This window comes from Carassius gibelio, chromosome B2 (assembly GCF_023724105.1).
Source record: "Carassius gibelio isolate Cgi1373 ecotype wild population from Czech Republic chromosome B2, carGib1.2-hapl.c, whole genome shotgun sequence".
Lineage (NCBI taxonomy): Eukaryota > Metazoa > Chordata > Actinopteri > Cypriniformes > Cyprinidae > Carassius > Carassius gibelio.
This window is the reverse complement of record NC_068397.1, coordinates 29,512,022-29,538,681: the sequence shown is the minus strand read 5'-3', so window position 1 is coordinate 29,538,681 and position 26,660 is coordinate 29,512,022. Positions and strand designations below refer to the sequence as shown.

Here is a 26,660-nt window from a genome sequence, read left to right as displayed (position 1 = left end):
GGTCAGCAGCAGGAAGCATGAAGTGCTCTAAAATTTCCTGGTATATGACTGAGTTGACCTTGGACCTCAGAAAACACAGTGGCCCAACACCAGCAGAAGACATGGCACCCCAAACCATTACTGACTGTGGAAACTTTACACTGGATCTCAAGCAAAGTGGATTGTGTGCCTCTCCTCTCTTCCTCCAGACTCTGCGACCCTGATTTCCAAAGGAAATGCAAAATTTACTTTTTAATCAGAGAACATAACTTGGGACCACTCAGCAGCAGTCAAGTCCTTTCTGAAGCGAGACACTTCTGATGCTGTCTGTTGTTCAAGAGTGGCTTGACACAAGGAATGCGAAGCTGAAACCCATGTCTTGCATACGTCTGTGTGTAGTGGTTCTTGAAGCACTGACTCCAGCTGCAGTCCACTCTTTGTGAATCTCCCCCACATTTTTGAATGGGTTTTGTTTCACAATTCTCTCCAGGGTGTGGTTATCCCTATTGCTTGTACACTTTTCTTTTCTACCACATCTTTTCCTTCCCTTCGCCTCTCTATAAATGTGCTTGGACACAGAGCTCTGTGAACAGCCAGCCTCTTTTGCAATGACCTTTTGTGTCTTGCCCTCCTTGTGCAAGGTGTCAGTGGTCATCTTTTGGAAAACTGTCAAGTCAGCAGTCTTCCCTATTTAAAGGCCTTTTCAGGTGTTTCAAGTTAATTAGCTGATTAGAGTGTCGCACCAGGTCTCTTCAATTTTGAACCTTTTCACAATATTCTAATTTTCTGAGACGCTGAATTTCGGATTTTCCTTAGTTGTCAGATATAGTCATCAAAATTAAAAGAAATAAACATTTTAAATATATCAGTCACAGTGTAATGAATGAATATAATATACAAGTTAAACTTTTTGAGTTAAAAAAGTGGTGAAATAAATCAACTTTTTGATGATATTCTAATTAAATGCATCTGTATATACTATATATATATATATATATATATATATATATATATATATATATATATATATATATATATATATATATATATATATATATATAGATAGATAGATAGATAGATAGATAGATAGATAGATAGATAGTATAGAAAAAGTATCAGTATATGGAAATAAATTTAATTTTATTATAAAGTAAATGGAAAGGAAGGGGAAATATATGTAAATATTTGTGAATATAGAAAGAATGAAATAATAATAAATCAATGTGGGAAGGAAAATAATATAAATTGAAAATGTCAAGAAATTTGAATATGTAAAAAGAATATATGTGCGAATGAAGCAAAAATGTAAAATACTATGGAAAGTTTGAAAAAGAAAAAGGAAATGTAGAAAGAGGTTTCACTACAGACTATAACATACTGTTCTATAATAACATCCCAGCTGTGTAAGATGAATCATTTCTCCATATGTAAGGTAATGTGTAAGTTTTTCATTTCTTTCAGCATGTCCATCAGTGAGTAAGACACATTAGGTTTTATGATGAATGTCGTCAGTCAGTAGGCGGCCAAGCTACATTACAGCTTTCGACGGTTTGTAAATAGCTTTCAGAAATGTTTTTCATGCAAGATCAAGGCTGGTTGGTGCTTGATGGCCCGAGGGAACATTAACAACACAGACTTTCTGCACAGTAACTTAAAGATGCGATTTAGATTTAACACTGTTGCAGTGACGACTGGCTCCACAGCGGCCCTTGAGCTGCTAGGATGACCTCCAAAAAAATAAAAAAAACATTCAATGTGTCCAGTTACTGCATTTTTATTATGAGAATGAAGAATTTAGTTAGTGCTGTCTGGGCTATTTTGAGTTGGAGTTTTTTTTTTTTTTTTTTTTTTTTTTTATCAGAAAGTTTGTTTATATTATTATAAATGAATAATATATAACTTACAATATATAACTCATGTTCATATAATGCTATTTAAAATCAGTGGTTTTTAATGTCAGAACTATGTAGATAGATAGATAGATAGATAGATAGATAGATAGATAGATATTATTTTTTTTTTACATTGTATAAGAAACACGTGTTGAATAAAGCAAATGCCCATTCCTCCAAATCTGACCATAGAAATGACAAAGCCAAGTCTTGGTGTGTTTTGGGAAATGTAGTTCTTTCAGTGCTGATAAAAGTAGTAAACATTAACCCGCCCATAAGATTCGCAATAACATCAGATAGATTTGATCATCTCTGATTACATTAATGTAGGTGTTTCGTTAGTAACTTCTTGTATAACCGGCTTTTATTTGATCATTTACACTCTGGCAGTCAAACAGAAGACACAGGAAGAATGCGTATCCGCCCCTTTTTGAGTTCGCGTACACTCTTAACTACATTTCCCAGAATTCCCTGCCCGCTGTTCGCGCTGTTGTCAGCGACACTGCATTATGGGAGCTGTAGTGCCAACAGGCCGTGCTACCGCCAGCTTGTTGCCTGACGTCTGGAGGAGCATTATACATGAGGATCTCTGCAGAAGGGAAGTCCATCATAGACATGAAAATAGAGGCCAGGTAACCTTGCTTTTCTTAAAATTTATACAAAAACCCACGTTTACGTGGAATTTAGAGCGTGTATGATGATTAAACACGAAGGTAAAGCGGACTTGGTCAGTTGCGCAGAGGACAGAAACGCCAGTGTTTTATAGCTGCGTTGGTGGTTTTCACGCGAAGCGGCGAAATGATCCGATTCTGTGGCTTTTTATAGATTCTCAACTCTCATTTAGATGCATGTCTGAAGTCTCGTATGGTAGTTAGGATGTGAATGTTATATATTAGACGATATATGGAGAAACAGCACAGTTTTCACATTTAAGACTTGAAAAATAAACCGGCCTCTATTATGCCGCAATACTGAGGATGTCTCATGTTCTGCGGGAAATCCACGTCAACTTTAACTCGATATTAAACCATAAACATATGAATACATGCCGCAGATTTGACGTAATTATGCAACATGGGCGCTGTTGAGTTATTGTCCAATCAGAGGCCAGATTAATGTGGCAAGGCTACAAAGTAACAAAAGACAGCATGACGTTACATACACTATGACTATGTATCATTCACAAGTCGCATCTGTTTAACAATATTTTAAAACATATAGCAGATTTTGGACTGAATAGAGCTGTCATAATCATGTGGCATATGTGACCCTATGCTGACACCCATTCAGTTTCTGTATGCTGAAATGAAAGTATTATCTGCAGTTGTGTTCATTGCTCTTAAACCCAAAAACACCACAGGTAAACATTTTAACGAATAGATTTCACCATACTTCCCAGCTGAATAAACAGTAAAAAATTCACTCTTTTTATTTGATTAGATTTTTTATGAATAATATATTGTATAATAATAATTAAATTATGTATGTATAAATTTTCAGAATATACAGGATTAAAACTTTAAAGCGTGTAAATGCTTCTGAAGTGGATAAATGAAATCTTTTGGAAGCAAAATAGCCAAAAGTCTCACAATTTACCAGTGCAGTAGTGTCTTGCTTGAAACCAAGACCCAGCAAACGTGTTGGTTTATTTGTAAATCTGTCATTTTTCTCTTCCAGACTTATTTGAGGTTTTGGAAACATGTCCAAGAAAAGGGCCAGGTGAGTAAAAACAATATAAATGTGCTGTATTAGAATGACAATACCATTAAGATGATGTTGCAGGGATACCAGTATTTGTGCACCATGTTAATAACATAGTAAATAATTTTTAGCACCATATGTGAGGATGTGCCTTTGATTGCCATCACTATTAGTGAGTGACTTAAAGGGATAGTGCACCCAAAATGAAAATTTGCTGAAAATGTATTCACCCTCAGGTCATTTAAGATTCTTCTTCAGAACAGGTTTGGAGAAATGTAGCATTGCGTCACTTGCTCACCAACGGATGCTTTGCAGTGAATGGGTGCCGTCAGAATGAGAGCTGATAAAAACATCACAATAATCCACAAGTAATACACATCACTCCAGTCCAACAATGAATGTCCTGTGAAGTGAATAAAAGAGTTGTTTGGATTTTTCTGATGTTTTTATCAGCTGTTTGGACTCTCAGTCCGACGGCACCCATTCACTGCAGAGGATCCATTAGTGAGCAAGTGATGTAAAGCTTATCTTGTTTGTTTTCAGTACATTGTATTATATAGCACATTGTCTCCTGATATGTTTCTGTATTTGCCCACATCGGTTAACCACTAATAAGTACAGTATAGTCCCAAATTGACTTCGATTATCAGCAGCTCCAGGCTGATGAGAATATTTTGGTAGCTGGCCGGATTATGCTGTGACATTTCCAGGAATGTGTTTTGAGCGTTAGAAACGTTGATTGACAGACGCAGACTGGTAGCAATGATTGATTAAACTGAGCTCTGTACTCTTGTGCTCGGCTGAACTAAACTCAGTTGTGAGATGCATGCTGGGAGTTTTATTTAAAGGTCAGCCATGTGGCTACTGTGTAGCTAGTCATTCTTCATCTCATGTGAGTGAGTAGAAAACATTTTTCAACATATTTGTCTGTACTTATTTCTATGTAGAGTCGATTTGATGTATCTCCTGATGAAAGATTATGATTATAAGACAATAATGTTGTTAAGATTATAAATGTTTTATTTAGAATAATGTACACTTTAATTCAGATGTTTTGGGTCACAGTGGCATTTATGTGATCAGAAATACAGTAATGTTGTGAAATATCAAAATCAAACTATTTAATTACTGTGTGATTTGCATACAGTAATTAACAGCATTAATATGCTTATTTGCAACTCAGTAAATATTTATTATTATTAACAATGTTGAAAGCAGTTGTGTCGTTTCATTTTTTTGTGGAAATTGTGATGCTTTTGATTAATTTTTTTTTTTTTTGTTAAATAGAAAGTTCAAAAGAAGGGCATTTATTTAAAATAGAAACCTTTTGTAACACAATAAATGACTTTATTGTCACTTTTGTTCAATTTGATACATCCTTACTGAATGAAATTATGATATTAATTTTTATAACTATTCATTTATAATCCTAAAATAATTCAATGATTATTAATATATGACATTTTTTTATATTATGTCATTAATATGATTATTAAAGGGATACTCCACCCCAATATGAAAAGTTTGTCATTAATCACTTACTCCCATGTCGTTCCAAACCCGTAAAAGCTTTGTTCATCTCCGGAACACAGTTTAAGATATTTTGGATGAAAACCGGGAGGCTTGTGACTGTCCCAGACTGCAAAGTAAAATACACTGTCAAGGCCCAGAAAATCATGAAAAGTATCGTCAGAATCGTCCATCTGCCATCAGTGATTCAGCCATAATGTTATGAAGAGACCAGAATACTTTTTGTACATGAAGAAAACAAAAATAGCGACTTTATTTGTCTTTATTCGAATTTATATTCGACTTTATTCAACAATTTGTCTCCTCTGTGTGTGTCCACATTAGCGCAACTGCATTTTGGAGAATATGAGCTGAACGCAGGCAGCGGACGCTCTTCTGTATCAGCTGCGCCACAAGGATGCGTTTTCTACATATAATTACACTTTGATTAAAAGAAATCAGTGCAAAACAGGAGAAAAATTGTCAAATGAAGTCGTTATTTTCGGAGTGGAGGATCCTTTTAAACATAATCAATTTTTATTTCTACTTTTGTTTGGACTGCTATATATATATATATATATATATATATATATATATATATATATATATATATATATATATATATATATATTTATATCACTTCAGACTAATGCACAACATTTGTATCTGTTACATGCACCAAATGCATTTGGCATATGATTCAATAGAGAATGCTGTGCAATGCAAAATCAATAAAATCGAAGTCATAAGCTCTGAGTTGTAAAACAGTCCTTGATCAGCACTGCATCAGACTTAATGCAGCCTATTACGTTCCTGTTTTGGTCTGCTCTGCAGGAAGCGCAGCAGCGGCGAGCTGAGCGACAGTCTCACCCCAGATCCCAATAACCTGCTGGGCCGACGGATCCAGCACAGCTGGAGGGAGAAGGGCGCGCTGACCAAGTGGAAGGGCACCGTGCTGGACCGCCTCAGTGTCAACTCCTCCCTGTTCATGGTCAAGTACGACGGATTCGACTGTGTCTATGGCATCGAGCTCTTTAAGGACGAGAGAGTCTCTAACCTGCAAGTTCTCACAGAGAAAGTGGGTGAGTAGGTGGATCAGTGGTGATGTGAACAGGAAACAAGCCAGGGACAGGAAGTAGCACATGTGCAAAGATTATTAAAGTAGCATTTATAGTGCATGAATTAGTTTCTGATAATGACTCATCATACTAAGACATCGTGTGCTACTTTAGGTAAAATATGTATGGCCATCATGATATAGGTAATTCTGTATTCCAGTAATGGCATGGAGTCAGTTTTTTGTTACTTTTAATACTTTTTATTCAGCAAGGTTGCATTAAATTGTTCAGAAGTGAGTTATAGACTCTTATAATGTAACAAATGTTTCTTTTTCAAATAAATGCAAACAGATGTTTTTAACACTGATGATGATCAGAAATGTTTCTTGAGCATCAAATCAGAATATTAGAATGATTTCTGAAGATCATGTGACACTGAAGACTGGAGGAATGATGCTGAAAAATCAGCTGCGCATCACAGGAATAAATTAGATTTTAATATATAGTCACATAGAAAACAGTTATTTTAAATTGTAATAATATTTCAGAATATTACAGTTTTTACTGTATTTTTGGTCAAATAAATGCAGCTTTGGTTAACAGAAGAGGCGCTACCTTAAAGTGGGTGATTTTTATTTATTTTTTTTTATTTTTTTTTTTGCATATCTTTGATTTTTCTCTCCTACTGCAGTGTTTTTATTTTTTACCTGTATGCAGTGATGTGCACATCTGTTCCCTAGTGATGATAAAACCGTTAGAAAAACTAATGAACTGAGTACTAAAGCACAAAATAAAAGAGACTGTCTTGGAAGGAGACATTTGTTTTTGATGATCTTTGCAGTTGAAATGATAGAGGCAGATTATGTTTAAGAAAAATGCATATATTTACACTGTCACAATGGAGAAGATATGAAAATGTTACACTGTCTGTTAAGTAAATATGGGTTTCATCAAGAAAGCTATGAATATGAAATATTGTTAGCAGAATTGTAGTCACTGTTTGTTTGGCACAGCTTTACTTTGTTTAAAATTAAATATCTTATAGTCTAATAAACTATTTTGCAATTTTGAAACGATTTAATACTTTTATTCAACTAAGGGACAAAAACAATACTTATTATAAAAGATTACCGTTTCAAATAAATGTTATTCTGTTTAGCTTTCTATTCAGTAAATAATCTTGAAAAATAAAATGCATCATGTTTTCCACAAAAATATGAAGCAGAACAACTTTTTTCAAAATTGATGATTTTCATAGATAGAATGATTTCTGAAAATTCAGCCGTGCATCACAGGAATAAATTAAATTTTGAAATGTATTAAAATAAGAAATAAAAATAAGTAATGATATTTCACAATATTACTGCTTTTTTTTTATCAAGTTAATGCAGCCTTGGTGAGCAGAAGAGACTTCTGAATCTGTAAACTATTGTTTATTTGATTTAATCCTATGTAAAACACACACACACACAGTAGTGTAGGTGACTATCTCGTATTGCTGTTTTGGCTGTACATACATGTATAATACACATTCAAACCAGAGCTTTTTACCAGGTTAAAATCACTGTGAAACTCAGCCTCTCATTCTGCTGTGTTTCCAAACCTTCAAAGTGAACAACAAGATCAAGGTTCCTCACGACGCAGAGGAGCTGGTGGGAAAAGCCGTGGAGCATCTGTTTGAGAAGGAGGACGGAGAGAAGAACGAGTGGAGGGGGATGGTCCTGTCCCGAGCGCCCATCATGACCAACTGGTACTACATCACCTACGAGAAGGACCCCGTGCTCTACATGTACCAGCTCTGGGACGACTACAAAGACGGAGACCTCCGGATCTTACCTGAAGCGGGTAAATAAGATGACGTTTTTAATAATCTGTCATCTCTCACAAGTTTAAATGAATGATACATTTGAATTGCACAATTCTAAATTCGAATGATGCATTTAGAAATTAATATTATAATGACAACATTTAAATTGCTGCTTTTATCAGGTGCTTTTAAATTGTTAATCTGCAGATTATCGGTTACTAGAAATCTTGTATCTTGATTTAAAATAAGGAATTAGAAAGAAAAAGAACGAAAAACTGTATAGCCATATTTAAAACAAAACTAGTAAAAATTACAAAAGCACAACAACAACAAAAAAAAAACTTAAAAACTTTAGGAATGATGCTGAAAATTCAGCTTTGACCACAAATAATTACATAAAAAAAAAAAAAAATAATAATAAATTATATATATATATATATATATATATATATATATATATATATATATATATATATATATATATATATATATATATATATATATATAAAATAATTCACATTATTGCTGTTTTCACTGATTTTTTTTATTATTAAATAAATGCAGCCTTGTTGAGCAGAAGTGTTAAAAAAATTAAATAAAAACCTTAAAGTCTTAACGAACCCATCCTTTTTTTTGTTGTTGTAATTTTAGAATTTAGTAATTTTAGAATTTTCGATTATGTATTAAATTATTGGTTTTGTTTGTAGTTATATAATTTAGTAATATTAGTTGTATTAAAGGGATTTTTCACCCAAAAAATGCAAATGACCCCATCATTTCATCACCCTCCAGGCATCCGAGGTGTCCCGGCTCTTCATAATAGCATTGAATGGGGGTTAAGAAAGTGTTTAAAGCCCATCCATCATAAAAGTGCTCCACACTCTAATATCGTAGGACGTAGGCATAGCGTAAGCTGAAGGAAGAAAGTCATATACACATAGGATGCTGTGAGGGTACATCATGGGGTCATTTTCATTTTTGGGTGAACTTTCCCTTTAATTTGAATGAATAAATGAATTAAAATATTATAATGTTTAATATTACATTTATTATTTTAATTTTATTGAAGTTGTTTTAAATCAGTCATTTTATTGTAAAGTCAAGTCATTCCACTGCTTTCTTTGCACAGAGAACAAACACCTGCTGCCTGCAGACAGGAAGCCCGGTGAGGAAACAGAGAGCCTTGTGGGTAAGCAGGTGGAGTATGTGACGGATAAAGGGGTGAAGAGAACAGGCCTCGTCATCTACCAAGTTCCCGCCAAGCCGTCGGTCTACTACATCAAATACGATGACGATTTTCACATCCACGTCTATGACCTGGTCAAGACCACCTAAAAAAACCACAGACAAAACAAAGAAACCCGCAGCGCTTTAAGTGTCCTGGCCTCTCGTTGTACAGTGTGTCATGCCTCGCCGTGAATGGCTGGCTGTCGAGGAGCTGTATGAAGCGTCCGTGTACAGGGTTTGTTATTTTGTGTTGATGTCACAGCTTAGGGAGACGATTTTTACAACCGTCATATCAAAACAGTGTATTTATACGTGTGCGTTGGGCATCATTTCGTATGTTTCTAATCTCATGGACTAGCTTTCATTCACCCGTAAACCATGGAGAAGGTTGCATTTTCATATGTATGAATGTTCGGGGAGTTTTGAATTGTAAATAGTTGTGACCGCAAAAAAAACAAAAAACAAAAAAAAAGTCACGTCAGAGTTACATTTAAACGTACAGTGAGACTTTCTAACTGACCTATTTATTGAACTAATACGCTTCCTAACCCAGAATTGCTGTTAAAACCTTTGAGTTGGTATTATGCGACGCATATTGTGACTTTTAGTTGAGTTTTCCCCCAAATCAGATCATATCTGCAGTGAAACACATGAGTGCCATTCGAGAGGGTTGCCCGTTTTGTCCTGTATGAAATAATTCATGCTTTTTTATTTGTTTTGTTGTTAAACAGCAGAAGAGCACTTGTATCTGAAAACCAAACCAACCAAACTAAATCTACGATTCTGAATGCCAAGCATAGCAAAGATGTGTCCCTGGCGCACTAAAGCAGTCTTGAGTCAATTTGTAGCAACGGCCAAAAATGCATTGGGTGGGTCAAAATTATTGATTTTTCTTTTATGCCAAAAATAATTAGGATATTAAGTAAAGAAAGCGTCCTACCCTAAATATATCAATATTTAAACTAAATTTTTTATTAGTAATATGCATTGCTAAGAATTCATTTGGTAAACTTTAAACGCATTTTTCTCAATATTTAGATTTTTTTTTTTTTTTTTTTTGTACCATCAGATTCCAGATTTTCAAATAGTTGTATCTCGACCAAATACTGTTCAATCCTAATAAACCATACATCAAAGGACAGACTATTTATTCAGCTTTCAGATGATGTATACATCTCAATTTAGAAAAATTGACACTTAAGACTTGTTTTGGGGTCCAGGGTCACAAATGTCTCCTGTTGATTGTAGTAAAAATGATTTCAAATTTACAGACAAAAATAAGACTTGTTAGACCTCTACAAACATCATGAGATCTGCCTTACTGTGAAACAGATTGGTCTGAATTCATTATATTCATGCTCATGTTTCTGAGCTGAGCTTCATGAGTAGTAATGAGTGATTCTTCATGTGTCAGATGGACTCGCAGCCCTTAATAGTGAAAAATCAGCACAACTTTAAATGTCTTTTGTGATGCTTTTTCATGGCTTCACGTTTTGTTATAAATGATGCACAGGAGCGTGATGATTGCCCACCTGTTCATGTAGCTGATTAGGCCTTTTTTCGCTTGTAGCATTTGCACTTTATTCTCTAAATGTAGTCTGTAGCTCCAAAGTGTCCCAAAGGAAGTCAGCAATTTAAAAACACACTCTGAAAATAATTTTTTTTCAGCTACAAAAAAAAAAAGTGTCTTCCTTGATTGGCATCATTAAAACATACAGCAAGCTATTTGAACTGAACTGAAATTGTGCAACTTCTATATGATATTACTAGTATATTTTATTAACCCAATCCCATGTGTGTATATATAAATATATATATATATATATATATATATATATATATATATGTATATATATATATATATATATATATATATATATATATATATATATATATATATATATATATATATATATATATATATATATATATATATATGGGATCACATCAGATTTATCCACTACTTACAATTGACTCGTATATGAATGGATTTGGTTATGGAAATGCAATGCATATAAATGGGGATTTCATATGTAAATGTGGGACGGTCAGCTCTGCTCTCTGATTGGGTGTATTTGCTGTGGTTTGCATGTGTTTTTCCTGGACAGACCGACGGTTTCTGAAATCCTTCAGTACATGAGCGCTTCACGCAGATTCATCAGTTGTTTATTGTGTAGTTTTATTTTAGTTAGATATTCAGTATGCCATTATCAAAAACATTGCAAGTTTAACTTATTTTTGGGGGAGAAGATAACTGATTTGTTTCTCATGACTCAGTAAATCTTTTGGGCAAAGTATTGTTCAGTGAAATGCACAATTCTTTAAATGATTTGTTCAGCTTTCAGCTGTTCATGTGGATTGAGTTTCCGGTCCGTTTGCCTTCACATCAGGTGGATCGCTCGCTGTATATTCTCCGTTGTGCTTTAAAAAACACTTGTACTATATTTCTGCTTTGCCTATAGACAGAAGGTTTGATGATTTTGACACGTTCAAGGCTTCACGACCCTCGCTTTTTCTTTCTCCTAACTGTGAACGAGTAATTCTCTCTGGCTTCTCTGTAAATGTGTTTTATCGTGTGGTCTGCGAGCTTCTGCCTGTTCCTCTGGTTCTTCTGTTCTTTTGCTGCTTTTTACCAAAGTTATGTTTCAGTAGGTGACGTTGAGGAGTGTCAAACTATGTCAAACTATTCATCCTGTCTATCTGTGTAATGATGTTATCGTAAATAATAAAAGAGATATTTTTTGCACTTAAAATGTTGTCTCTGTAATTTCTTTCCTAATTATTAAATTTGTCTTATATTCTTAGACACATAAAAGAATTCTGTTAGATGACAGTAAATGCCTTTAATAGGAATAATAAACAATGTTTCACAAGTGTTCAAAGAAGGTGATGCATGTGACCGGAGACATGTCGGACCCCGAGAGAGTCTTGTGGAGAAACTGGGTGAGAAATGACTTGGAATAATTAAGCAGTAATGTTGTTTTATAGTAATATTTTTTATGTGAATATATTGTGAAATATAATTTATTGGGGTACTGCGCAGCTGTATTTCCAGCATCATTCCTCCAGTCTTCAGTGTCACATTATCCTTCAGAAATCAGAATAATGTGTGGATTTGCTGGTTCTTATTTCTGGTTCAATGTTGAAATATTTTTTGCTGCTTAATATTTTTGTGGAACCCATGATGTATGTATATATATTTATTCAGTATTCTTTGATAAATGGCATTTAAAGAACAGCATTTATTGAAAAAGTCTTTAAATTGTTTAATGTGTCCTTGTGAAATAAAAGTAGTAATTTCTTACTTGAAGTATTAGATATTACCTTCTCTAAACGAATCGAATTGAATGGTAGCACAGCTGTTTTCAGCACTGATAAGAAAATCATCATATCATCAAATCATTAGATTCAGAATTTCTGATAGGTAAAAATTCTTAAAAATTCGGCTTTGCATCACAGCAATTTATATATAAATTGTAATACTATTTCACAATATTGTTGTTTTTACCTCATCGTTTAAAAAACGTAAAATGATAATTATTCCAATCTTTCCTGAACATATTCAGCATGATACTCCTGATTTCTGTCCTGCAGGTGGACTGGACTTTCCAGCGGTGAATTATGTTGGAAACACCAACACTGGAAACTCTGGAAAGAAGACTCTGATCACGTCAGGTCACCCATGCAGGTAAAACACAGGATTTCCTTGCTTCAGTGTTGCAATGTGTGGATTTGTTCGCTTTCACACTGATCTCTCACGTGTTGCATGTAAATTTTGTGAGTTGCGTGCACATCTGCTGGATCCATCATTGCAGAGTCTTCAGTGGCTGTCAGTCTTTAACTTTAATGGTGCACTTTCAATTATTATCAATCTAAATTGAATTTTCCTGCTGAAAATCGAAAGAATACTTTTGGCTCTTTTCCTCCCTGATTCAGGTCCATCTGTGGCTCTGTACACCACTACCAAATGTACTATGAAGGCTTTCTTCAGAGCGCTGCACTCAAGAAGAGCACCTGATAAGACACAGAATCAGCATGAATAAGATCAGGTTGGTTTTCTGCTATAACGCTCCACTTCAGAAAAAAAAAAAGGCTTTGGATGTTGTTGTTTGTATTATCAGAAATGTTTTATTCAGCCATAGTCATAACCATTTTTTATTCACATTTGTCAAGTATATCATATAAATAAATTATATAATTAAAGCCATTTACTTGAATTAACATTTCTAGCATATATCTCATGTTTCATAAGTGCAACAAAGGACTTACATATTCTGCTGGCAAATTTTTAGAGGAGATTTTAATCTAAATGTAATTTTTATTATCTAATAAATAGTAAGAATCATGTTTATTTACATGCAAAACATGTTTGATTTAAATATTCTAAATATATATTGAAAAAAAAATCACATAAAACTAAGAAAAAAAAAATGCCATAATCACTTTGTTTATAATATGCAATTTTATTTTTGGTAGTACTTTACAGTAAGTTTACATTTTCTAGCATTAATTAACTGCATTGTTTGAAATAACTAATGAAAGTAAATTTATTAACACTAAGCTAATTTTAGCATGTACTTATTCAAGTGTTTGTATGGTCCACATGCAATCAATGTTTCTATTCTATTGTGTGCATCAATCACACACTGACACAACCACAAGTAACACTACATACAAACTGGATTTTTCTTTGTGCATTATATATTATTTATTTTGATAATTAATGTTTTATGTGCACTTGAGGCCATTTTTACATGGATAATAATAGCCAGTAGATCCTGCATCAGTAGTTTTTGTTAAAATATTATATTTATACCCCAATTTAAAAACCCAGATGTGTAAGAGGAGCCAACACAACTTTGGACAAATAAAATGAACACAATACGCTGTTAATGACACTTAGGGAATTATTATTATTTTTTTGATATCTTTATGAAAGACTTTCAAGAGTCAGTGCATATTTATTAAAATGTTTGTGCATTTATTTGTCTGGTTTAATTAAGTGTTGAACTCCACCAAGACTCTGTGCCTTTGGGATCTGAACTTGCAAATATGTATAAAGTTTAATTGAATTAAATTAATTAAACACCACATCAGTGTGTGAGTCTGTATCCGCAGTCTTCATTTAAAAACTAATGTTGAAATATTAACGTCAGACGTGGGATTTGCAAAACTTTACCAGAATGAACAATGCTCTCGTTCCCCTGTGTGAATTTATTTTTTCTCTTCCAAAAAAAGAAATCTAATTGTAGACTCAAAGCGTTTCCCATGAGCGCTGTGGGACGACTTTGAGCACGACTTTGCTGAAACCACTGAAGGAAGTCAAATCTGAAATGAAACTGTTGTTCCTCTGGTTATTGTGACTCTCAGAGACATTGGGACAATTCATTTCCATTTGTGCAAGTCATTTATAATTAAACATTTGAAAGTCTCCAACCATTAAATGCTTTTTTCTAGTGAAGTTATTAAAGTTTTGACTGTATAACCACAATGCAAACATCACATATGTGTTAAGTTACACTGGTCACACTGGTTAATGAGCAGCCGTGAGAGCAAGGTCAAAACCATCAAGAGTCTGTCAGAAATTGATAAATGTTAGAAGTGAAACATTAATCTGCCGTATGAAATTAGTTAATTGCATATGACAGTTTTAAGTTCATCTGAACCTGAAGTTAATGCACTTTTTAACTCTTTGAGCTCAACTTCATGTCATGATTTGATGTGCAGTCTTACTGTGGCCCGTGTTTCTGTGAAATTAAATACAATTAAAAGAAACAAGTAATATTTTTATATTTCCTATTGAAAAAAACGAAAAAAAACGAAAACCAAATACTACTGAAAAGCAGATGGAGATACCACCGCAACACTTCTACTGTACTGTTTTATACTGATGTCGATTTACAACACACTCGCTCTCAAAAAGAAAAGAAAAAAAGAGCTTAAATGCAAAAGATATTGTCCAGCTGATCTTGGATGTCTCTGCATCAGGCTTTACAGTTTCTCTCAGTCACTTTGGTGCATTTCTCAAATCAGAAATGAAATTCTCAAAACTACTTGTACACCCTCCACATCATCTAGTCATTTATACACATCACAAAACCAGTTTCTCATTCTTTTGAACAAGTTGCGATAGCTTTTGTACATTCATGCAATTGATTATGCACATGTATCTGCGGTTTCCTACATTATCAGTTGCTAATGTCATGTCGCTCAAAATGTATTATACAGTTTTCTGTGCAATAGTCTTACTCCTCAAAACAAAAGTCATTCAATTAAATATGGTTAATCTAGTTTTCATAAACTGACAAGCACTTTTATTTTTTACACATTATTATTTGACTTATTGTAAATCTGGCATGAATTGTGCAACTGAATCTAATGAAGAGAATGTAGATGATAAACCAATGATAAAGCATTTCTCTGAAATAGCTCAAAGGTTCATCTCATGAGTCTTCAGTTGGAAAGCTTATACTGTATAGACAGAGGACAACACAAGAGTTACACATTCTGAAAATTGACTTATTTTACATCTTTTCTTTATCACAATGACATTGTAAAGGTTTTTTTGTATAATTTTTTTTGGTCAGACCACTAGTAAAAGTGTAACTGGGAATTCAATCCAGTCTCTTCCAGTCAATATCCCTCATACAGTAATGTGTAAATGTGTACTTTTGTAATGGATATATGGCATACATAATCTTATGGCATACTGTTCAATACAGTAACTGTCATCCAAAATGTTGCTATAGTTTGCATCAGAGCATCCCTCCAGAGTACACTCTTATATTGACAACATGACTAAACAATACTGTCTTATCCGTACACAATGACACAAGGACTTGTCATTCTGATGGCACTGACATGTTCATTGACACAGATATTTACTTTTGAGAGATGAACTAAAGATTTTGAGCAAGAGATTGGCTTTTGCAGGTAATCCAGGGTGTTCTGCTATTTGTACGAGTTGTTTTGAGAAATGCACTTACTGTTTTACATATGTCAAGGATGATTCAAGAAATGTACCAAAGCGACTGAGAAAAACAGTAATGAGATCTTGAGTTCTGCTAGAAGACGGCTCGTTTCCATGGTGACCTGCTCATGCACAACACTTCTTTGCCAAGATGAGATGAGAATAAATCCCAAATCAGCAACTAATCTATACAAGCCTTTCAGATGTATTCAGTGTTTATTATTAGAGATAAGTTAACAAAATGTATTATTTAGCATTAAATCATTTTATTAAATGCAAAAATTCAAAACAAGAGTGATTTATTTAAAGATGCACAAAGGCAATTTGTAAGCAGCTGATTTACATTAGACACAATACAACCAAAATAAATAAATAAAATTTAAAAGACATTCACCATATAAAAAAATATATAAAAAATAAATGCACCATAAGTTAAAAATACTAAATAAAAAAAATTTTCTAAAAAAAAATAAATAAATATAAATATATATATATATATATATATATATATATATATATATATATATATATTTTTTTTTTACTTTTGAATATATATATATATATATATATATATATATATATATATATATATATATATATTCAAAAGTAAAAAAATAAATAAAAATAAAAATAAAAATTTAAAAGTAAAAACAAACAACAAAGAAAAAAAAACAAAACCCCTAAAAACAAACCAGAACAACATAATTTTTTATTTTATTTGAGATATGCAGATACAGACGCTAAATGTAACTATAAATCATTTAAAAGCATGATTAAACATGTCCTAACATGCAATACATCTATTTCTATGTAAAAATATGACTGTACTGGACAAATGAAACAATTATAATGTGCATTCAACCACACAGTGGCACTATAGGGAAAGAAATAAATGGAAATCAATAGGTTGGAAATGATATTTTTACCCCTGTCACCCCTGGCATTTCTTGCTTAAGGACACCTCAAAATTTACATCAGGAGATATTTTTAGGCATTCATTCATTCAGTGAATGCGGTGTTCCTCTGAGATTTGTGATGATAATTTTACGTGAGCTGAAATATTACATCTAGAGATCATTTGTCTGCCACATAAACTTTTCTGTGATTACAGCCAGGCTGGTCTAAGGACAAATCTGTATGCATATTAACATTTCCTATTGCTAGTTAGATATCTCGAGGTCACAACCTCAGAGTAATGCCTCTGATAAAGAGATCGTAAGCAGATCAATGTCTCATTTTAACAATCTCTTTACAAATGATGGAGAGAATAGCAGGAGGGGATTGATTTTTACTTGTCTTCTTCTTCACAGAGAAATACATTCTGATCTAATGGAGCCGTTACTGTTAGTGAGATGTATGGAGCGCCGCTGTGATGAGATGTTTGTGGGAGAGCTGTCCAAACCAAAGTTTTTGTTGATTAAAAACTGATCGGGGTGGAGAGGTGATGGCAGAGACTCAGCACTTTGGTTTGCAAAGCTCAGCAAAACAGCGACGAGCAAATGAACACTTCATCAGAGCAGAGAGATCTATCGCCATACATCTGATATCTGCAGTTTTCCTCCGCAGATCCAGATTACTCACTGTACAGTGGATTATTCACAAATGAAAGCACATGCAACTTGTTATGAGACCGTTTTCAACTTTAACCCTCTGATGCTCAAAACATGTTGTACTCTAAAGCTGTGAGAAAATAAAAGCCAAAAATCTAAACAAAAATTTTTTTGTTCCAAATTTGAAGTTGATATCACAAAAATAAGCTGGTTTACCTTGAATAAGTCAATGTACATTAGTCAACATCTGAAGTGGATCAAAACCTTTCATCAAAGTTGTCCTTAAACCTAAAACCAAAATGCATTCTTGGCTTAGGATAATTTCCTGAACTTTTTTTTTACTATATATTCAATACATTGACAGCAACTCCCTTCCCAGTAAAAACTAATAATAATAATAATAATAAAAAGAAAACACAGTCTGGTATACATATTTATGCAATATTTTACCAAAAGCAATGCATAATTTCAGTGACACTTCACTTTTATTATTATTATTATTATTATTATTATATATTTTTTTTTTTACAATGCATTAAAAAAAGATGAATAACAACAACATTTTGTCAACCGAATATTACTCAATAGTTGTGATGATGGCCTAAAGTCAATAAAAGACACTGGACTGATAAAGGCACTTAACACACCACACAATTATCAAACATAAAGGAGGTTAAATTCATTGTGCACGTTTAAGATATTAAGACATATTTATAATTCACATATATCAATGCTAATCAACATACTCAACTCACAACACTCAGTAAATAACACATCAAAGCAACTTTTAAACATTCATACTCATTAGCATTATATTAAACAGTGTTTATACTCAAAAAGCAAGTGTACCTGCTGAAAACAAACACACATTTACAGAAGTCTGAATTGTTTCCTCTACTGATACAATAACCCCCCCCCCCCCCCACTGTTAACCATTAAAACAATCACCTGTAGTGTGTTTTGGGCCATATCCTATTAGGGTTTAATGGTTTTAACATGCAACAATTTACCAGCACAGACCCACAGGGACCATTGCAGTTTCCATTAAAACCAATGCAATGCCCATTCTAGAAAAAGATCCTAACATGGATGTACTTCCTCAGTGGTGGTTTACCTTGTATAAATCAATATATTCAGCAGTAATAAGACAAAAACATATTTTACAAATACTGCACCTGCAATCTTTTAGTAAAGGCAACGTACAAACATAGTATTTCACAGACTTGAGTCATTATTTTTCTTGGTTTAAACCACATTGTAAGAATATTTTCAAAGAAACAGATGAAAAAAGCAATAGGTCTAACATTTTGATCTCAATCCTTCGTCTTTAAATTCAAGCAACACAAACATTTCATTAAAGCTGAATCAACAGGAACAAAAAGGGTTAAATGTAGCTACTAAATATGAAAGATTAAGACACTGTTTACCTTTGAAACTAGCATTATAAACTATTGGTATCTGCTGTAGTAACATACGCTCTTAATACAGTATATAACCGCATTTTTAACAGTAATAGCTCAATAGGGTTTATGCTAAACAGTGTTTATCCTCAAAGCGGAAGAGTGTGTGGTGTATTTTGACAAATACCTTGGCTTCCTCAATGGTGGTTCACCTTGAATAAAGCGTGATATGTTGGATGTTCAGTCATAGAGTCAAACTTATTTCACTTCAGATGTTTTTTACTCCACAGACAGGATTTATAATCATGCAGCAGACGCGATGCTTGTCCTTCATGCTTCAACACAATCAATCTGTCCGTTTATCGCTCTCTCGTCGTATTTGGTCTCGTATCTCTCACAGGCCGCTGCCCTTAAACTTTTAACTCTTGTCAGACTTTCACCTTCTGCTAAGAAAAGCCTGAGATAGTCTCACAGACGGCTACATTAAGAGAGTTCATTATGAGAATACTAATTCATAATCTGTGACCCTGAGAGAGTTCAGATGAGACGAGAGTGAGATTGATTCTCATTAACTGACGGTAATAAAGATGAACTGATGCCTTCAGTCATCCACCACATCAGTCCCTTCATTATAATTGAACATTTATTGAAGAAGCCACTAAGTCACTTTCTTTGGTCCTTTGCCACATTCAAAGGAAAAGGAAACTTTGTGTGTTTGACTAAAAGTGTTGATGTAACGTTCTCCTTGAAGATGACATTGATCTCTCAAACGTATTCTCTGTTAGTTCGACCCAAAATGAAAAGTGTTGTTTCAAACCTGTCGGGCTTTCTTTTAAAAGATATTTTAAATGTCCAAGCTGTTTTCAACACAGTGAAGGTACTGTAGATACAAACTTAATTATGAGCACACATTTCATATTATAACATTATTTTTGTTAATATTGTAAATTCGATTTGGGCTTTTTGTTTTCATTTATATATATATATATATATATATATATATATATATATTATTATTATTATTATAATTTTTTTACAAATATTTTATTTTATTTAGTTTTAGTATTAAAAAAAACTAAATGTTGTTTTAAAATGAAATGAGAAATATTTAAAGTTGAATGAAAAAGTATTTATTTATTTATTATTTATTAATTTAATATTAAGGTTAATTTTATAAGTAACATAAAAAATAAATATATTTTATTTTAAATTTGTATGATATATTCACATAATATATTAATATATTATATATTATTATTTATATTCACCTTTCTTCATTGTGGTCCATGTCTGGGCTTCAGCAATTTTGTTTTTGTTTTCATATATATATATATATATATATATATATATATATATATATATATATATATATATATATATATATATATATATATATATATATTTATATATATATATTTTTTTTTTTTACAAATATTTTATATTATTTAGTTTTAGTATTTAAAAAAAAAAAACTAAATGTTTTAAAATGAAATGAGAAATATTTAAAGTTGAATTAAAAAGTATTTATTTGTTTATTTTTTAATATTAAGGTTAATTTTATAAGTAACATAAAAAATATATATATTTTATTTTTAATTTGTATGATATATTCACATAATATATTCATATATTATATATTATTATTTATATTCACCATTCTTTATTGTGGTCTATGTCATCAAAAAGACCTAAAATATGGTCACAGTGTATATATATGTTTTTTATTATTCTTTTTTAAATTACAATTGAATGTTAGTATTGTGTGCATGCTAACTGTCTTACATCCTGATGACAAATTTTTTATTTTATTTTATTAAAAGTTTTATTTTAATTTTAAATATTGTTCTGTGCTTTATCCCCTTTTATTTATTTAACATAATGCATTCCATCCTTTCACTATGATTCCTTTGTGACTGCATCAACACAATGATCCGAGAGTGCTGGTAAGCATTTATCATTTTTATTGTAAAATTGAAAAAAGAAGAAAGACAGAAAAAGCCCCAATAATCATCATTTATACATATTATGTCAAATGATAAACTTAAAGTTCACACAAAAATATATAAATAAAACCAATGCAAATGATCAAATTCTAATAATAAAAATAATCAAATAAATTAATGAGCAAAACAATAAATAGATCACCATAATTACACATTTAATTGTCAAAGCAGCAAGTTCAAGAGGGAAGATAATGGGACAAAATTGGTTCGTAGTTGTTCAAAAATGAAACGGAAAGGAAGGTTTGCTCCTTTACACCTCCGGAGAAGGGCTTAAAACTCATTACAGAAACATCTGCTCGTGTCCCACACTTCCCTATATAGCATTTAAACATAGATTCATTTTTTAGCTTACATCTGTTTGTATATTGTGCTAAGAAACCCTAAGATATAACACAATCATCCATAGCAAAGCCGACCCGAGTTGTTTTCTGTCGCCGATCCGGATCTAGTGTTGGACTCCAGCTCACACATAGAGCTGATCCCAGATCAGTCACGACACAAAACGCCGGGAGCTTTTGCTCTCAACTCCCCATTGTACCTGAAAGAAGCGTTCTGTGCTATCAATATCCCCAGCAAATACAGATTTCATGAGCCCGTCCCTTCGCATTCATTACCTCCACATATATAAACAGAACCGTTCATAGGAATATCATACCACTAGATTCATCTATAACCATTTTCTTCTGTACAAAACATTCGGAGTATTGGCTGGAACAAATCATTCCATCAAAGACGCGGGAAAGAAAAGCAAACGTGGATGGAAAGCTTGAGGTTTGTATGTTTGGATGCTGTATGCAGCGTTGGCTCTAGCAGAGGACTATGGCAGTATATGGGGAGTATATGAAAGAAGAGGACATGGCTTAGTTCAGGTAGTAACATCGTATGAATAAAAAACACAGTTTGTAAAACATACTCCCAAAATAGCCCGAACCCCGAAGAGCATGTCCAGCGAGTCCAAACGCAGCACTGTGTTTCCATGATATCTGTACTGCATGATAGTACGCTTGAAGACTACAGAGCGGGAGCTCCTCTAGTCGCCTTGAAGCTTCGACCGTTACCCGAGGAGGTACTGGTTAAAAAAATCAAACCCAAAAACTGGTGCATTTTTATCTTTTCTATGTCTTTTACTACAAAAATGTCTCTCTACGTCTCTAGCAATTAGCATGCACAAAGAGTGATTTAAAGAACTATAGGCAGGGCAAGCTATGAAAGAAGTACTCCTTTTCTCTTTTTTGGCAATAAATAGAATAAAAATGGACATAGAGCATGAGAATTCATGTTTGTACAGCATGTATGTTAGTATGAGCCACAGGTTTAGAAATATCCAGTCAAAATAATTGCGTGTGCCACTGTGCAAGGATCAGCTGCCGCACGGCTAGGAATGTCCTGTTGTTTGGAATGGAATACTAGTGTACACTTCTCAATGCACACTGCATACTGCATACTGCATACTGTTCTCTTGTTTCAAATGTCAGTCTGTGATGCAGAATGGAATAATACGTTTCAAACACACTGTAAAAAATGATTATTCAAAATTGTAAATAAAAACTACTTTAATATTTTTGCTTTTTATTTAATGTGTTACATGCAATTTCTTCAATTATTTGTGAAATTAACTAGCAGTGAATTCTAGTTATTTTCCAGTGCATTTGTAAAAAATAGGCTATTAATGGGCTAGAAGTATATTTAATTATTAAATTATGTGATACCAATGCCAATGCTAATGTATATGTGTGTGTGTGTGTGTGTGTGACCCTGGAGCACAAAACCAGTCTTTAGTCTCTGGGGTATATTTTAAGCAATAGCCGAAAAAACATTGTAGGCTATGTGTTAAAATTACGGATTTTTCTTTTATGCCAAAAATCTTAAGGATATTAAGTTAAGATCATGTTCCATGAAGATATTTAGTAAATTTCGGTTTCATAAATATATAAAAACTAAATTTTTGATTAGTAATATGCATAGCTATGAACTTATGTGGACAACTTTAAAGGTGATTTTCTCAGTAGTTAAATTTTTTTGCTCCCTCAGATTCCAGATTTTCAAATAGTTGTATCTCAGACAAATATATGTCCTATCCAAACAAACCATACATCAATGGAAAGCTTGTTTATTCAGGTTTATTCAGGCATTTTGATTGAAAAATGAAATTGTATTATCTTTTAAAACATGTTCCATAATCTTAGTTAATAAAAATAGTTAATAATAATCTTAGTTGTTATTTACAATTTAAAAAATGCATTGTTTACAGTGTATATAATACTGTATATATAATTAATTGCTATGTGTTTGCATACTGTGTATTTGATAAATGCAGTAGAGAAAAGAACAGTATGCATACTGCAAAAATAGTATGTGTAGTATGTTAGTGTGCTTCTGCCGACACACCACTGATCTCACTGGGTCGCGTCTTAGAATGATGACATCACTTTATAGTAACCAAATCAGTTTTACAATATTAAAACACAATGAATGGAAGATGTCAAAGTGAAGAGAACTGTGCCCTTGAATGTTGATTATGTAGTGACCTTCTGCTGTGATCATCTGACGAGTCTTTAATTGAAAAGCTGCTCCATCCCTGATCACTAATTTGAGTGTGTGTGTGTGTGTGTGTGTGTGTGTGTGTTTATGGACCCTGCTGGGCTACAACTGGCTTTAATAATTCATTCCATATTAGGGATGACAAATAAAAGTCTATTTTAAGACCATTACATTATTTATTATTAATTTTTTTGCTCCATTATTTTGAAAGACAATTAAGCAAATTTTTTGTACTAAATTCTCATTAACATAATTAATTAAAAATCTTATGCTCATAATAGGAAATTAATTAATTAATAAATGTAAGTACATATACACCATTATAGTATTTGTGGTTAATTTATTATCTGCTTTCCGACGTATTCATTATTGTATTTCAGCTTTTTATTTCGGATTTTATATTTTGAATTACAGTAATAAGACACAAATAATAACTGAGAATAATGTCAATTACAAAACTCAACAATAATATAATGATGACTCATAATAATAGATTTTGCATTACATTAATGAGAATTTGCATGACTGGAAAATGTGCTTAATTTCTAAATATCCCATTGGTCCTCAAAATTGCTGTATATATATTTTTGTGTGTGTTTGTAATATTTTTTAGAATATTTTTTAATGTATTTATTTATGCTATGCATATAGATGATACAATAAATATATATGTATATAAAAAAATCTTCAGAATTTTGAAGAATTTTTTACGAATGTATTTATTGTATCATATATATATATATAGCAAAAGTTACTACAGCTTAAAAATATGTATTTTTTATTTTTATTTTTTTTTGTCCTGCTGAATAAGTTTTCAACTTGGGAACTCGTCCATTTCTAAAGGGAAACCTTTTCTGTCTTAATATTAAATCATGTAATTTGTTTGACCTGTAAAGCACTTAAGATCCATCTTGTCCCCTAAATATTAAGCGAGAGACTGACCACTTTTCAAGATCCAGAGTGAAATGTGCTGTCCAGTCACATTAGCTTCAAGAACGTAAACTCCTAGACGAGAGGCAGCGTTTCTCTTTTCCTGACAAAAGACGGCACTGAGAAAGTATCGCTTGTTTCGATTGGAGGAAATTGTGCTGTTGTGGCACATTTGCACGGTCAATTATCATGGCAGGCTGTGCACGAAAAAATCCTGCTATCAACATAACAGGTTTGGTCCAAAAAGTGTAGGTTTCTGTGGGTCAAAACAACTAAGCATGATGTCAAAGTCAACATGAAACGGCATTTACGACCCATTTTACTTCCGCAATGTGCCATATTTCTGATTAAACATGAATGCCTTTATTCATTTGCAAGTATGCGCACTGCAGAGTCGATCAAAATAAAACTAGAAACGTGTTTTCAGAAAGCAAACGGGATTTCATGTTGACTTTAAAATGAACGTCCCCATGTTTTGCAGTGGTGATGTGGCCTCGCTGATTCGTATCTATACGTTTTCACCTCTAAACACTATTTTTCATACATTTTTGCTCCTTTACATCACTTCTCGGTCGTTTAGGCCATAACTGTGACCTGGCTCTACATAAGTACTACGTTTACATAGGCATGCACAATACAGTGAGACTATGAGCAATTACCAAGTTCATTTAAGTGTAATCACACATGAAATACCTGAATAAAGCATGAATAGAGGAAAACTACTGTCTTTAAAAGTGTCTCTCAAGGCTATAGAGATGTTGAGAGACTGCTCATCTCTCTGTGTGCTGTGTGTTATGGTTTGATTTGTCTAATAGAAATCTTCTAGAAGGCCCTTCTGGCAAACAGCATATTAGTGTAAGCCACTGAAACAAATTCAACACTTTACTATGGCACACTGTACTGTAGGCTGTTTCTAAATGAAAGGTTTTCCTGAATTCTATCTCAAAACAGCCCGTTCTCACAATGGAAACTTCACTGCAGCGTGAACCTGCAAAACCCCTTTCTCTGGCTGTTTTTAACCTCATTTCAGAGGATTCGGTAAAGCCTAAAAATTCTATTAAATAGTTTTAAATAGTGATTGTGCTGTATGAATAGCATTAGTTTAATCACTGGGTATTCTTCACTATTTCAAATTACTTAATGCAACATACACATTAGCACGCAGCAAGCTAATACAAGATTCAATATAAAAAAAAAATGCAGTGTATTTTTAATTCTATTAAAATACTGAATTAATGCATGAATAAATAAATAAATAAATAAAATTAGAGTAATTTTAATGTATGTTATCATTTGATGATCTGACAAATTAAATTAAATAAAACTAAACTGAATAAAATAAAATAAATAAATATAAACATACAGTAGTGTTAATGTATGGCAGGCAGTGTATTTTTATTTGATTGTTATTATTTTTTTTTATTTTAATGTAAGCCCTGCCTTGTACTTGGTAAGCTGACAAAATTAAATTAAAATAACTAAATCAAATCAAATAAATAAAATAGAAACAGATAAATTGTCTGTTATGTTAATGAAAGACCTGCTGTGTACTTTTATTAAAATAAAAAATAAAAATAAAAAAAATAAAATAAAAAAAATAAAAAAAATAAAAAAATAAATAAAAAATACATAAACAAATAAAAATAAATAAAAATAAAAATAAAAATAAATAAAATAAAATAAATTAAAAATAAATAAATAAATAAAATAAAATAAAATACTTGGTATGATGACCAATTATAAAAAAAAGAGAGACTTTATTAAATCCTCAGTTTGAACGTTAAAAACAGCCGCTAGGAGTTTTGCTGGTGCATGTTTCCTTGCGAGTCTTTGTAGCTCAAAAACAAGAACTGTTTTGTCAAAAATATCCTTGTGTTGTTGTGTTTGCAGTGGTCATTTTTTACAGTATGATGCATGAATTAAACGATATCGCGATGGATCGAATGCCCTTTTCTCCACCCGGCAGCTTTCTGAAACGAGTCGTGCCGATGAACAGCAATTCAGAATGTGCCCAAATCAATATCAACACACTACATAGTCATATAACAAGAGCCTAATATACCCCACTAATCTATCAATATCCTTTCGACTGT

The 26,660-nt window shown here is 32.6% G+C and overlaps 2 protein-coding genes and 1 long non-coding RNA gene across 3 annotated transcripts in view; 2 read left to right on the top strand and 1 right to left on the bottom strand.

Moving 5' to 3' along the window:
* Positions 1 to 2,378: 2,378 nt before the first annotated feature.
* On the top strand, positions 2,379 to 11,926 carry LOC127951164 (spindlin-W-like). The gene is made up of 5 exons (XM_052548841.1): positions 2,379 to 2,503; positions 3,549 to 3,590; positions 5,916 to 6,163; positions 7,751 to 7,984; positions 9,076 to 11,926. Exons 2-5 carry the CDS (start codon positions 3,571 to 3,573, stop codon positions 9,279 to 9,281), a joined length of 708 nt encoding a protein of 235 aa, XP_052404801.1. The 5' UTR covers positions 2,379 to 2,503; positions 3,549 to 3,570; the 3' UTR covers positions 9,282 to 11,926.
* Positions 11,927 to 12,769: 843 nt separating this feature from the next.
* On the top strand, positions 12,770 to 17,859 carry LOC127951705 (uncharacterized). The gene is made up of 3 exons (XR_008152709.1): positions 12,770 to 12,861; positions 13,110 to 13,222; positions 17,454 to 17,859. It is a non-coding gene; the product is annotated as an uncharacterized LOC127951705 (long non-coding RNA).
* Positions 17,860 to 26,294: 8,435 nt separating this feature from the next.
* LOC127951120 (CUGBP Elav-like family member 5) overlaps positions 26,295 to 26,660 on the bottom strand; it is a 164,611-nt gene continuing 164,245 nt past the window's right edge. The window contains exon 12 of the mRNA XM_052548787.1: positions 26,295 to 26,660. This exon is cut by the window's right edge and continues 645 nt beyond it. The gene's annotated coding sequence lies outside the window, so the exon portion shown is untranslated.